The sequence below is a fragment of the Hyla sarda genome, chromosome 3 (assembly GCF_029499605.1).
Source record: "Hyla sarda isolate aHylSar1 chromosome 3, aHylSar1.hap1, whole genome shotgun sequence".
Lineage (NCBI taxonomy): Eukaryota > Metazoa > Chordata > Amphibia > Anura > Hylidae > Hyla > Hyla sarda.
Window position 1 is genome coordinate 351,599,270 of NC_079191.1, and position 13,465 is coordinate 351,612,734.

The window sequence follows — 13,465 nt, forward strand, 5'->3', positions numbered from 1 at the left end:
TAGAAAAAACTTAAGTACAGACATGACCTTGGTAAGAGTTAACGTATGTCTATAACACAGCCTTGATTCCTTACTGTAGGACACAGGATGTATCTAGTTGGTGTATGAGAAACCATAGGAGCTCTAGATATTTTGAATAAAGCAGTCCTAACAGAGCATTATTTTTTTCCTATGACTTATAGGGGTTGTCTGGATAATTGTTTCGATATTTATTGGTGCTCAAGGTAAAAATGAAAAACACATACTCATCTGTCACTGATCCAGGTCTGAACCGCTGAGTGCTTCCTGCTCTACCTACCAACAGGAAATGCCTACTCAGCCAATCATTGTCCACAACAGTAACCTTGCTGAGCGGGCATTTCCTGTTTGTCTGGATGAAGAGCAGGAAGCGATCAGCACTAAAGATCAGAACCATTCGAATGGCATTGGAGACAGGCGAGTACATTTTTAACAAAATTATGTAACAAAAAGTACAAAACAATAACAACCAGAACAGTAAATTGAGTCTACAAAATGAAACAGGAAAAGAGGATAAAACATTACCAAAGGTAAAGAAACCCCTACAGAATGTTCTTGTGGAATCCCGCACGGACATTATGCCATGCAAACATGGCCCCAGGGTCTGAATGTACAGAACTATCCCCCAGTGATTCCATGTTCCACAGTCTCATAGTAAGAGAATACTGTTCTGTCATTTGTTTTTTCTTAAATACTACCGCAAGCACGATTAAAAAGTAGAAATATTTATCTAGACAACCCCTTTAAGACAATGTCCAGGTTCATCATACAGTGAAGAGTTGTCACTACTATGTCCCGATGTGATAAACACAGGAACATGGACTTAAAGGGGTACTCCGGCGCTTAGGGGATAAGATGCCTGATCGTGGGGGTCCTGCCGCTGGGGACCCCCGTGATCTTGCACGCCACCCCGTTAAAATCAGTCCCCGGAGCGTGTTCGCTCCGGGTCTGATTACTGTTGTTCACGGGGCCGGAGCGTTGTGACGTCACGGCTCCGCCCCGTGTGGCGTCATGCTCCGCCCCCTCAATGCAAGCCTATGGGAGGGGGCGTGACAGCTGTCACGTCCCCTCCCATAGGCTTGCATTGAGAGGCGGAGCGTGACGTCACAACGCTCCAGCCCTATGATCGACTGTAATCAGACTCGGAGCGAACATGCTCCGGGGACTGATTTTAACGGGGTGGCGTGCAAGATCACGGGGTCCCCAGCGGCGGAATCCCCGCAATCAGGCATCTTATCCCCTATCCTTTGGATAGGGGATAAAATGTCTAAGCGCTGGAGTACCCCTTTAATTCCAAACTGGAGGCAAGTAATTGATATTCAAGTAATATTTAATGTTAAGCTGTCAAAGCATTTTTATGTTTAAAATGAGGCAGCTTTACCTAATGAGACATCAAATAAGAAGATGAAGTCCTGCTCTGTCTACAAGCAGTATGTGCAGTTGTGGAAGTCTGATCTTTCATCTAGAACAGTGTTGTCTAAACGGTTTCCTTTCAGATGATGCAAAACTACAACTTCCAGCATGCCCAGACAGCCTTTGGCTGTCTGGGCATGCTGGAAATTGTAGTTTTACAACATCTGGAGGGCCACAGTTTGGAGACCACTGATCTAGAGTATTGTATAAAAGACGAGCTCTAGCCTTTTCTAGGATGGAGATGCTCACTGAGACTGTTCATTTATTTGTCCACATTTCTAGTGAGTATAATGTATACAGATATTCTTCCATAGAAACAATGCCACATCTCTGCGAGACTCATTATTGTTTAGTTTAAAAAGGATCCATGTGCATTAGGCCTTAGAGTAACTCAACGCTGATGGTGGAAATATACATGAAACCCCTAACATGTATGGACCCGTTCATAGAAGAAACAATGATGTAGTTTGTGTCTCTATTTTCTTACTTAGATACAAAATAGTGCAGAATAAAATAATCCCAGAGATATAAGCCCCTATTTTCCATGACTGAAAGAGTTGTAGGTAACAACCACTCACATAGTTGCCTTCAGTTTCCGACTGGTTAGTAGGGGACAACTTTTTTTTCTTTTTTCTTTGTCACAGGTGATGCATAAAAGGAGAGAGGATTTATTCTGTACATTATGCCTTGTATTATATAAAGCTGCACAGCAGCCATTGTTGGGTAATGCATGGACTGTCATAGTCCTCCACAGTCCAATGTCTCCAGGAAGCAGGGACAGGTATTCAGTGTTGACTTACAAATGGACAGGCATTGCCTTACATTTGTAGCCCTCCCCAAAAAGAAAAAGCTGGTGATTCTACAGAGTCCAAGCTCTGGTATTTACCCGTGTGATTGTCTCTTGGAATTCTTTAGTTCCCATTTATATACGGTGCTCATTGCTTTTATTTCTTGCATGAAACCCATTAAAAAGATGCTACAATTTCAGTGTTCTGAAAGCCACGGTGATGTATGGTCAACCATGTCAGTCCACTAGTGCACGTAGAGTGTCAGACCGCCAGAGAGGCTGGGGCAATTTTCTTCATGACTTTGTTTAATGCGGCAATCTTCTCCTCCAGGTAGTAGTTCTTTTTCTCTGCGCTCTTCTGCCGCTGTTCTGTCACCTGCAGAGCCTTCATCAGCTGGCTGTTCTCCACATACAGGTCTTTAAGAAGTAGGTCGGATTTGGCATTCTTCTCCAGCTGTTTAGAAATATGAATGTACATGGGAGAAGGTTTACACTTAAGAGGTATTCATTTATTTTATAACCAGTGTAAAGTAGAATCCAAACACACACCCATGCACTTCCATGTGTTATCTCACTATCACTATGGAAATAGCATGCGTGTTAAAGGGTTACTGTGCTGGAAAACATTTGTTTAACTTTATGGCACCAGTTGATTTAAAAAAAAAAAACAGATTTGTAAATGACTTCTATTTAAAAAATCTTAATCCTTCCAGTACTACTTAGCTGCTGTATGCTCCACAGGAAATTATTTTCCTTTTGTATTTCCTTTCTGTCTGACCACAATGCTCTCTGCTGACACCTCTGTCCCTTTTTGGAACTGTCCGGAGCAGGAAAGGTTTGCTATGGGGATTTGCTTCTGCTCTGGAAAGTTCCTAAAATGGACAGAGGTGTCAGCAAAGAGCAATGTGGTCAGATAGAAAGGAAATTTAAAAAGAAAAGTACTTCCTTTGGAACATACAGCAGCTGAGAAGTACTGGTGACCACTTTTACATAAATGTAATTACAGTATATGCAATATTACAGGCAAAACATAAAACACAGGCCTTTATATTATATATAATTTGTGTGCGCGCCTCCTCTAATGCTACATCTACACTCACCTGCTCATTCAGCTGGTCAACTTTTTCTTGCAACATTTCCCGGACATTTTTTAGATTCATTTCTACATCTTGCATTCGTTCTTCTATCCTACGCAGGAGCTTCTCATGTTCCTCCTGTATAAACATAAAATATGAATGTGACACATTCTAGTAAATGTATAAATGACTATAGAGGTTTTTGGTTCCAGAGAAACCTTTGTAAAACTGCATGTTAAAGTAATAGAGGACCTCATCCATGCATAAAAATGAGTCTCATATTTATCTTGTGGTTCCCTCAGTCATAACAGGTATTTCAAGGAAACCAAGCAGTGTGTTTGCCAAGAGGCAATTCATGGAAACTTACAGTGGTTTACCCATAAAAGCATTTATCACAAAAAACAGTGTGCCCCCTAGGAATGTAGTGGTAGTACACTTGTGTGACTGTGGCTCCATTAATTTCTATGAGACTGATGGAAATTATACTTTCTGCCTGTTTATAATATTCACATCCATAATTTAGCATTTTTATCATCATTATGTTATCACCATTTAGTATTACTAGTTCAGATAACTAGAAAATCACAGATACCAAAAGGGTGGGTGAAGAACAGAAATATGTAATAACGGGATATGCAATCCTCGCTCATAGCAACCCACCCATATACAGAAAATGCTATTAAGCTCCCATAGCTAAATGGTACAAACAGGAAAACAGAGCCATTATAAAGAATATACAAAAAAATACTTTATTCAATTAAACAAAAAAATACATAGAAAATACAGGACTCCCACCCAGGGGGGGGGGTTAGGCCAGCAAGGGTGACCCCTCAGGTCGCAAAAATGAGCTAAAGTAAGCAAAACATGCATAAATGCAGATATAAAGTGTAAAATAACACTGCAATCAAACGGTGTCCAACAAGGGGACTACAAAGACCAGCAAGTCAAATGCAGTAATAAGCATACTTAATCAAAGTGCTCCAGAGGGAAACGCAGCGCTGGGGTGGTGTCCCCTCAGGTCCCTCTGGAGCACTTTGATTAAGTATGCCTATTACTGCATTTGACTTGCTGGTCTTTGTAGTCCCCTTGTTGGACACTGTTTGATTGCAGTGTTATTTTACACTTTTTTATATCTGCATTTATGCATGTTTTGCCTACTTTGGCTGATTTTTGCGACCTGAGGGGTCACCCTTGCTGTTTTTCCCCCCTTGGGTGGGAGTCCTGTATTTTCTATGTATTTTGAATAAATCATTTTTTTGTATATTCTTTCTAATGGCTCCGTAATCCTGTTTGTACCATATAGTTCAGATAACTAGAGGAACATTTGCACAGTGGACAGTGCTAATGTTTTTATAATGTTATTGCTGAAAGAAGAATACTGGAACTACATCAACAAGAACAAGAGGATTATGAATTTATCAGGAACATTTTCAATCATGTTGAATTGGAAAATAAGGTTACTGGCACAAAGTCCCGAAATACCTGCTGCATTGCCAGTTGATAGTTGGTCTGCTCAGCGTGAAACCTCATTCTCTCCTGTAGCTGCTGGACTTTCTGCTGTTCCTCTAACAGGCGGTTCTGTAATTCAGCAATCTGCTCCATGGGCACAGCACTGCACAGCTTCTCCTTCAACTGTTGGACCTCTCGCATATGCTGAGACTGCACAAGAGTCAACGTGCTGTTGGCATCTAATAGCTGTAATGTAACAATCAAAAAATAATAATACGTTAATTGCTGTTTCCTCTATTGGTCTTTTATCGCATTTATTAGTATAGACAGAGGACAGAAGTAAATTTCTCTTGGTAGACCTGCTCACCAGTACAGTGGTCCCTCAAGTTACAATATTAATTGGTTCCAGGATGACCATTGTATGTTGAAACCATTGTATGTTGAGACCATAACTCTATGGGAACCTGGTAATTGGTTTTGAAGCCACCAAAATGTCATCCAAAAATAGGGAAAAAAAAGTGAGGATTAAAGAAAAAAAAGTAGATAACTAATACAGATAAAGAAAGTCCTTACATGTAAAAGTATCTGTCAGTGTTTCCCATCCAGGTTGCCTCCAGCTGTTGCAAATCTACAACTCCCAGCATGCCTGGACAGCCAAAGGCTGTCCAGGCATGCTGGGAGTTGTAGTTTTGCAACAGCTGGAGGCACCCTGGTTGGGAAAGTCTGGTCTATATAGAGGACAGGAGCTTCTTCAGGGTCCTGTACAGTACACGCAAAATGTAGCCGTCCTTACCTGGTGTCCAAAGGAGCAGCTAACCCTGGTACAGGTAAAGAGTAGTACAGAACATGTAGTACCTCACTGTACAGAAGGGAGGCGCTATCAGACACCAGTCAGTGCATGCACTTCAGTAGTACAGGTGTAAATGCCTATTCTAACAGGTATGTTCTTCCAGCCATTGACACATTTCACAGATATGGACTGTCTGTACATTGTATGTTGAGTCTGGTTTGAAGTTACAATGGCCCAGAAAAGACCACTGTATGTTGAAACTATTGTATGTTGAGGCCATTGTACATTTTTATTTTTTATTTTTTTATTAGAAATTTAAAAAAAAAGGATCAAAAAGGATGGGCTATAAGCTGGTTTGTAGTCTACTTTTAGTAGTGTGATTGCAAGGTATTACAGTGTGATCATGTTAACTTAAATGGGACTATGCTACAAATACCTTTCAGCACCATTATGAAAAGTAAAGCATTTGAAAGTACAAACCGATTTACAACGGATGTAAACATTGAGCTGTGATGCCTTTAAATGGGATCAGCAATGTGCTGGAGCTACTTCACTTACTGATCTAACACAGCTAAAGATAACCCATCAATTTCCAAAGGCTGGATAACCCCCTTTAATACTAACTATGACTATAAAATTGTGGAAGAGCAAAGGAGAACAGGGAGAGATCCTAAAAGTCCCATTTCACATCTTAACAAAAAGTCTGGAACATCTTTAAAGGGAACCTGTCACATTGAACATGCAATGGGATATACCCACAGTATGTTCTAGAGCGACGATCAAGAGGAGCTGAGCAGACTGATATGTAATTTGTGGCAAAACGTTCAGCATAACTTGAATTTTATTCATTTAAAATTTATGCTCGTTCTCATTTAGGAATCCAATGGGAGGTCCTAATCCGTGATGGAGAGCAATCTCTGTATACATCAGTGTTTCCCAACCAGGGTGCCTCCAGGTGTTGCAAAACTACAACTCCCAGCATGCCTGGACAGCCTTTGGCTGTCCAGGCATTCTGGGAGTTGTAGTTTTGCAACACCTGGAGGCACCCTGGTTGGGAAACACTGATATAAATGCCCAAAGGGAAGGCTGTCAGAGTAAGAATGCCCACTGGACTCCTACACATAGAAATAGCTGGTTATTGCAATGCAATAGTAGCACATTATACTGCATATTTTCCTAAAAACAATACATCAGCCAGGTCAGCTCCTCTTTTTTTTTATTTTTATTTTTTTTTACTTGCTGCCAGAAGATAAAACGTTATTTTTTTTATAGGGAAAGGTTTCCTTTAAAGATTGAAATTTTAACCAACCCATGCCAGTGAAATGTTCTTACAATGAATCATTCAGTACATGACAGATTCTACAGCCAATTCCTCTGTACAGTCTGATTATCTGGACATCAATGTGCCAAATCCCAGAAGAGCACAGAACACTTCAGAACTGATCGGAATAGCTTCCTATAAGGAGATACTGAAGAACATCTTTTTGTCATAAGGAATCATTCCTATTTCTTTGTGTAGATATGATTAGGGGGCTATGCTAAGTCAGTACTATCACTGTAAGGTGTACAACACATCAAAGTTATCTAAAATATGGTTGCAACTTAAAATAAACCAATAAAAAAACGAAAACAAAAAAAAACATTTGTTATGTGTTTTTCTCACAAGGTAGCCATAGAACAGCAAAAAAGACTCTGTTATGGATAATAGATATAAAATGAAGATCATTCTTCTAAAATGTCGCTTACATCCTCTATCACACCCTAAAACCATCCCCTTTTAGCACAGAGAAAATATGATGCAATGCTTACGTAAAGTAGTCTTCTAACCAATTAGAATGTGTATACTATGTGCTACGCCCTACTGAAGGATACATCTTGTGTGTACACAATACAATAAACCAGAGAACTGATTTGACCCAATGAGAGAGTCGGCGTGTTTTTTCTCCGTGCACGTATTTATCTAATTTGGCTCAGGACATCAACCTAGAGCGGTCAGTTGGAACGCATCCGAAACAACTCCTGCTTACAATAGTAAGGAGTTTATTCCAGGTTGACATCGACATTAACCCCTCTAACAGTTATAGGGTGGATACTCAGTTTCCATGCTCCATCTGTCTATTGTGCTGTACTGGTATTTTCTGCGGTAAACGTGTGACCATGAAGCAATCTCTCCCTAGATAAGTGAGCTGTCACTGGAAAACCCTCCTGTCTAACGCTGCCCAAAGCTTTCTCCCTCCAAGAGATGCTGCTGTGACCTGAAGACCACCCAGCAAGTGATGTAGGCAAGTGGTGGTCATTGCCACTGACTAGTGAGGACAGTGGACATTGTTGTGGTCACATGATCGGTAATGAAAATGATGGCCCCACGAATATGACTGATGAAGAGAGTATCCACCCTATAACAGTCAGAAGAGCGCACATATTTAATTCTGTCATCTGGATTCAGGAAATATCCTCAGACAAAATCTGCTCCATACATTAAGGTGGAGTTGGACATATACAGTGGTCCCTCAAGTTACAATATTAATTGGTTCCAGGACGACCATTGTATGTTGAAACCATTGTATGTTGAAACCAGAACTCTATGGAAACTAGGTAATTGGTTCTAAAGGCACCAAAATGTCATCAAAAATAGGAAAAAGTGAGAATTAAAGAGAAATAAGTAGATAACTAATATAGATAAAGCAAATCCTTACATATAAAAGTAATAAAGATCTGCTGGGAGCTGTAATCACTGTCTATGTCAGTGTTTCCCAACCAGGGTGCCTCCAGCTGTTGCAAAACTACAACTCCCAGCATGCCCGGACAGCCAAAGGCTTGGGAAACACTGGTCTATGTAGAGGACAGGAGCTTCTTCAGGGTCCTGTACAGTACACGCAATGTCGTAAAAAAGTAACATGGAGTCGCCCTTACCTGGTGTCCATAGGAGCAGATAACCCTGGTACAGGTAAAGTGTACAGAACATGTAATACCTTCCTGTACTGTAGGGGGAGCTACCAGACACCAGTCAGTGCATACACTTCAGTAATACAGGGGTTTTACCAGTGAATGCCCATTCTGATTGGTCAGTTCTTCCAGCCATTGGCACATTTCACAGATCTGGACTGTTCGTACATTGTATGTTGAGTCTGGTTTCAACTTACAATGGTCCAGAAAAGACCATTGTATGTTGAAACTATTGTAAGTTGAGGGACCGCTGTAAATGACTATAATTATGCAGGAATTTTTTGCTTTATTGTCCTCATCTACAACCCCCAAAGCCTGTTTTGTTCTTTAATATGCAGGGCACCTTTTGTAGGTATCCCTTATGGCAGGGTGCAATACCGTTGCAGCCCCTCTTTCCTTCTGCCCTTCCTTTTACTTATTAATCCAGTACCTCATCATGGGACTCATCCAGCTCCGCTTTCAGCTGATCATAGCTCTCCTTCCACATCTGGCATTCTTCCTGGGCTTGTTTTAATTCACACTTCAGCTCTTCTATCTGACTCACCTGGGAAATTCACACAAAACATTTATTGCACACTAGATCAGGAAGATACAATGTTAAAGGGTCAAACTGAATGTATAATTGTTGGCATAATCATTGTCATCCAGAAAAGCACATGTAGCTGTGCAAGTATCCAGAGTCACCTGCTCAGTAGTTTCTTTAAGAAGTTTGGATACAGACTGGCACTGATCCTCCAAAGATTCCTTCACTTGCTTTAATGAGGATATTTCTTCTTGAAGGTTCGCCATAACCAAAAGCTGGTAATTGGTAAGATATTGTTTAGTAAACTACTGAAATTATTTACAGACGTAGTCAAACAGTATTTCCAAAAACAATGCATTTTAATGCTCGTTGTATTTAACTAATATACAGTGCAAAAAGGAAATGGTAGATTGGTCTTTTTTTTTTTTTCGTGTTCCCCCCCCCCCCCCCAAAAAAAATATGAATAAAAATTAAGCACTAACATATGTACCCCAAAGTGATACATGTAGAAACTACAGCCTGCAAAACACAAGACCCCATTCTATGTTATTGGTTTTGAAGTGGTAAGATAAAAAAAAAAAAAGTATCATCCTTTAACCCCTTAAAGGGGTACTCCACCCCTAGACATCTTACCCCCTATCCAAAGGATAGGGGATAAGATGTCAGATCACCGGGGTCCCGCTGCTGGGGACCCCCGGGATCTCTGCTGCGGCACCCCGAGTTCACTCTGTGCGTAATGACGGGCAATACAGGTGCCGGAGCATTGTGACGTCACAGCTCCGCCCCTCAATACAAGTCTATGGGAGGGAGCGTGGCGGCCGTCACGCCCCCTGCCATAGACTTGCATTAAGGGGGTAGGCAGTGATGTCACGAGGGGCGGAGCCATGATGTCACGCTGCTCCGTCCCCTGTATCGCCCGTCATTACGCACAGAGTGAACTAGCTCTGTGCAGTAATGATAGCGGAGATCCCAGGGGTCTTCAGCAGCGGGACCCTGGCGATCTGACATCTTATCCCCTATCCTTTGGATAAGATGTCTAGAGGCGGAGTACCCCTTTAAGGACGGACCCATTTTTTACCTCAATGACTGGTAATAACTTAAGAACGCTTTTTCAGAGCGGAACGAATCTAAGATGACATATTGCACTTTATATAACTGGTGCATTTTTGTTGACATATGCAGCATTTTTTGTGAAAAACTCCAAAATATTGTTAAAAACTGGAAAATGATGGTGTACACTGTGTGGTAAAAGTGGGTCAGTACGATTATGGCAATACCCATTTTAGCTTAGTAGGATTTTGTTAAGCACAGATCCGCTGGATTTAGGGGTTTGTTTAAGTCCAGTGATTCTGCACGCATTTGCAGGGAAGTTGTAAGAACTCACTGTTTGATTCAGGCCGAGGCCGGCAGGCTTTGGCCCGGTAATTGCCTATGACCACTGCGCAGATCTTTTCTCATCAGCAGCCCACGAGGAAAGAGAGAGATTATTGGACGCAGCTCCCTTATATGGGCAGGGGCTGGCCGTTTTAGGATTGGTCCATACCATCTGTCATTCACCGTTACAAAGTGTTATGGGTAATCACATGACCCATGAACCACCAAAGGTCCTTTTACCTACCATAGAGTTCTGAAGCCCCGTCACATGACCCGTAGGCCCTGCGACGCTATGCAGGTAATAACATATTATATACAGTATTTACACACTTAATTTAACACCATATTAACTAGATGAGGGGTGACTAGGGGGGATGACTAGAGAAGCGGCCCCCCACAGTTCCTAGGAACTCTGATTTTGGGGACCCCCAACCAAGGTACGGTATGCAATACGGAACCGGGACACCACAATAATAAAACAGAAAAGACCAGGTCTGGAGAGAGCTCCAGACCTGTGTCTGCCTCCTACTGACACTAAGCTAAAACTGATTAGCTCAGTGCCTGTGGGCGGGTATATCCTGCTGGGAGGAGCAGACTTCTTTTTTTTGCATAGTGTCAGCCCCCTAGTGGACAGCAGCATATAACCATGGTCTCCTATGTCCCCCAATGAAGCGACCGAGAGATATTAAAAGTTTAGTTCGGGGACAGGTACTCTAAGCCAAAAATGGCCAGGTATTAATGTTATGAATAATTGGCAATTAAAGCTTTTTTGGTAGAACAAGGGGGACATACACAATATTAGACCAGTTTTTATCTTTATTGTGCCTAAAAGCTTAATACAGATTGGAATCCTAGTGGCTGCAAAGGGTGGCTATATGAAGCATAGTAGAAAAATACCTCATATCATTTATGCTTCCATCTTCTCAGGAAAAATATAATATGCACTTCAAGCTATTGCTAGAAGACACATTTAAAATTTGACTAAGAAACACACTTACCTGCTTGTTTGTTTTATCCAGCCCATTCAGAAGATCTTGCTTTTCCTGCTTGTGCTTAAACATCAGATTTTCAATCTATTTATGACAAAAATCTATTTAACAAATGTAATGTTCCAATGCAACCTAATTTTTTCGCTATGGTAAATACAAAATATTTCTAATATACTTTGTTTAAAAAAAAAATGAAGTTTTCTTTGTTTTATTTGTGCTTGAAAAAAGCTCAAGAGCAAATTTTCCCCCACCTCATACACAGATTTGGACCGAAGCCCAAACACAGAAAGTGCAGCCTGGAGTGCTGAGGAGGGGGGGGGGGGGTGTCATCCTGATCCAATCATAGCTCCTCTCACACTTAACTGCCATATGCTGTTGGTTGGACACACCCCCTCAGCACTCCAGGCTGCACTTCCTGTGTTTGGGCTTTGGTCCAAAGTCTGTGTATGAGAGGGGGGAAAATGTGCTCTTGAGATTTTTTAAGCACAAATAAAACATAGAAAACTTCATTTTTTTTAAACAAAGTATATTAGAAATATTTGTTATTTACCATAAGGAGTGCAATAGCAAACATTAGTTTTAATGAGAGTTACCCTTTAATTAGTTTTATTTTTTTTTATATTTGAAAACACAGAAACCACCAACCATTGGGCCTCTTTATAAGCTTATACAGTGGGGAAAAAAGTATTTAGTCAGCCACCAATTGTTCAAGTTCTCCCACTTAAAAAGATGAGAGGCCTGTAATTTCCATCATAGGTATACCTCAACTATGAGAGACAGAATTGGGGGGGGGGGGGGGGGGGAAGAATATAGGAAATCCCATTGTAGGATTTCTAATGAATTAATTGGTAAATTCCTCGGTAAAATAAGTATTTGGTCACCTACAAGCAAGCAAAATTTCTGGCTCTCACAGACTTGTAACTTCTTCTTTAAAGGGGTACTCTGGTGGAAAACTTTTTTTTACATGAACTGGTGCCAGAAAGTTAAACAGATTTGTAAATTACTTCTATTCAAAAATCTTAATCCTTTTAGTAGTTTTTAGCAGCTTTATGCTACAGAGGAATTTCTTTGCTTTTTGAATTTCTTTTTTGTCTTGTCCACAGTGCTCTCTGCTGACACCTCTGTCCGTGTCAGGAACTGTCCAGAGCAGCATAGGTTTGCTATGGGGATTTTCTCCTGCTCTGGACAGTTCCTGATATGGGCATCAGGTGTCAGCAGAGAGCACTGTGGACAACACAAAAAAGTAATTAAAAAAATAAAGATTTTCCTCTGTAGCATACAGCTGCTATAAAGTAATTTACATATCTGTTTAACTTTCTGGGACCAGTTCATAGAAAAAAAAAAAAAAGTTTTCCACCGGAGTACCCCTTTAAGAGTCTCCTCTGTCCACTCATTACCTGTATTAATGGCTCCTGTTTGAGCTTATCAGTATAAAAGACACCTGTCCACAACCTCAAACAGTCACACTCCAAACTCCACTATGGCCAAGACCAAAGAGCTGTCAAAGGACACCAGAAACAAAATTGTAGACCTGCACCAGGCTGGGAAGACTGAATCTATAATAGGCAAGCAGCTTGGTGTGAAGAAATCAACTGTGGGAGCTAGAGATGAGCGAATTTGCAGTAAATTCAATTTGTCACGAACTTCTCGGCTCGGCAGTTGATGACTTTTCCTGCATAAATTAGTTCAGCTTTCAGGTGCTCCCGTGGGCTGGAAAAGGTGGATACATTCCTAGGAGACTCTTTCCTAGGACTGTATCCACCTTTTCCAGCCCACCGGAGCACCTGAAAGCTGAACTAATTTATGCAGGATAAGTCATCAACTGCCGAGCCGAGAAGTTCGAGACGAATCAAATTTACTGTAAATTCGCTCATCTCTAGTGGGAGCAATTATTAGAAAATGGAAGACATACAAGACCACTTATAATCTCCCTCGATCTAAGGCTCATTATGTCATTATGTCTCTCATAGTTGAGGTATGCCTATGATGAAAATTTACAGGCCTCTCATCTTTTTTAAAGGGGTACTCTGGTGGAAACCTTTTTTTTTTTTTTTTTTTTTTTTTTTTTTTTTTAAATCAACTGCTGCCAGAAAGTTAAAC

General features: G+C 41.0%; 1 protein-coding gene across 7 annotated transcripts in view; it reads right to left on the reverse strand.

Annotated features, from left to right (window-relative positions):
• Positions 1–1,251: 1,251 nt before the first annotated feature.
• Positions 1,252–13,465, reverse strand: part of NINL (ninein like) — a 138,260-nt gene continuing 126,046 nt past the window's right edge. For 6 of the 7 annotated variants that reach the window (XM_056567553.1, XM_056567554.1, XM_056567555.1 and 3 more), the window contains 6 exons: positions 11,375–11,449; positions 9,164–9,277; positions 8,910–9,023; positions 4,777–4,989; positions 3,319–3,432; positions 1,252–2,672 (listed from right to left, as the gene is read on the reverse strand). In XM_056567553.1, coding sequence (XP_056423528.1) covers positions 2,481–2,672; positions 3,319–3,432; positions 4,777–4,989; positions 8,910–9,023; positions 9,164–9,277; positions 11,375–11,449 — 822 coding nt within the window. In that variant the 3' untranslated portion in view covers positions 1,252–2,480. The remainder of the gene's footprint in view (positions 2,673–3,318; positions 3,433–4,776; positions 4,990–8,909; positions 9,024–9,163; positions 9,278–11,374; positions 11,450–13,465) is intronic. The other variant, XM_056567560.1, reaches the window with a different exon arrangement.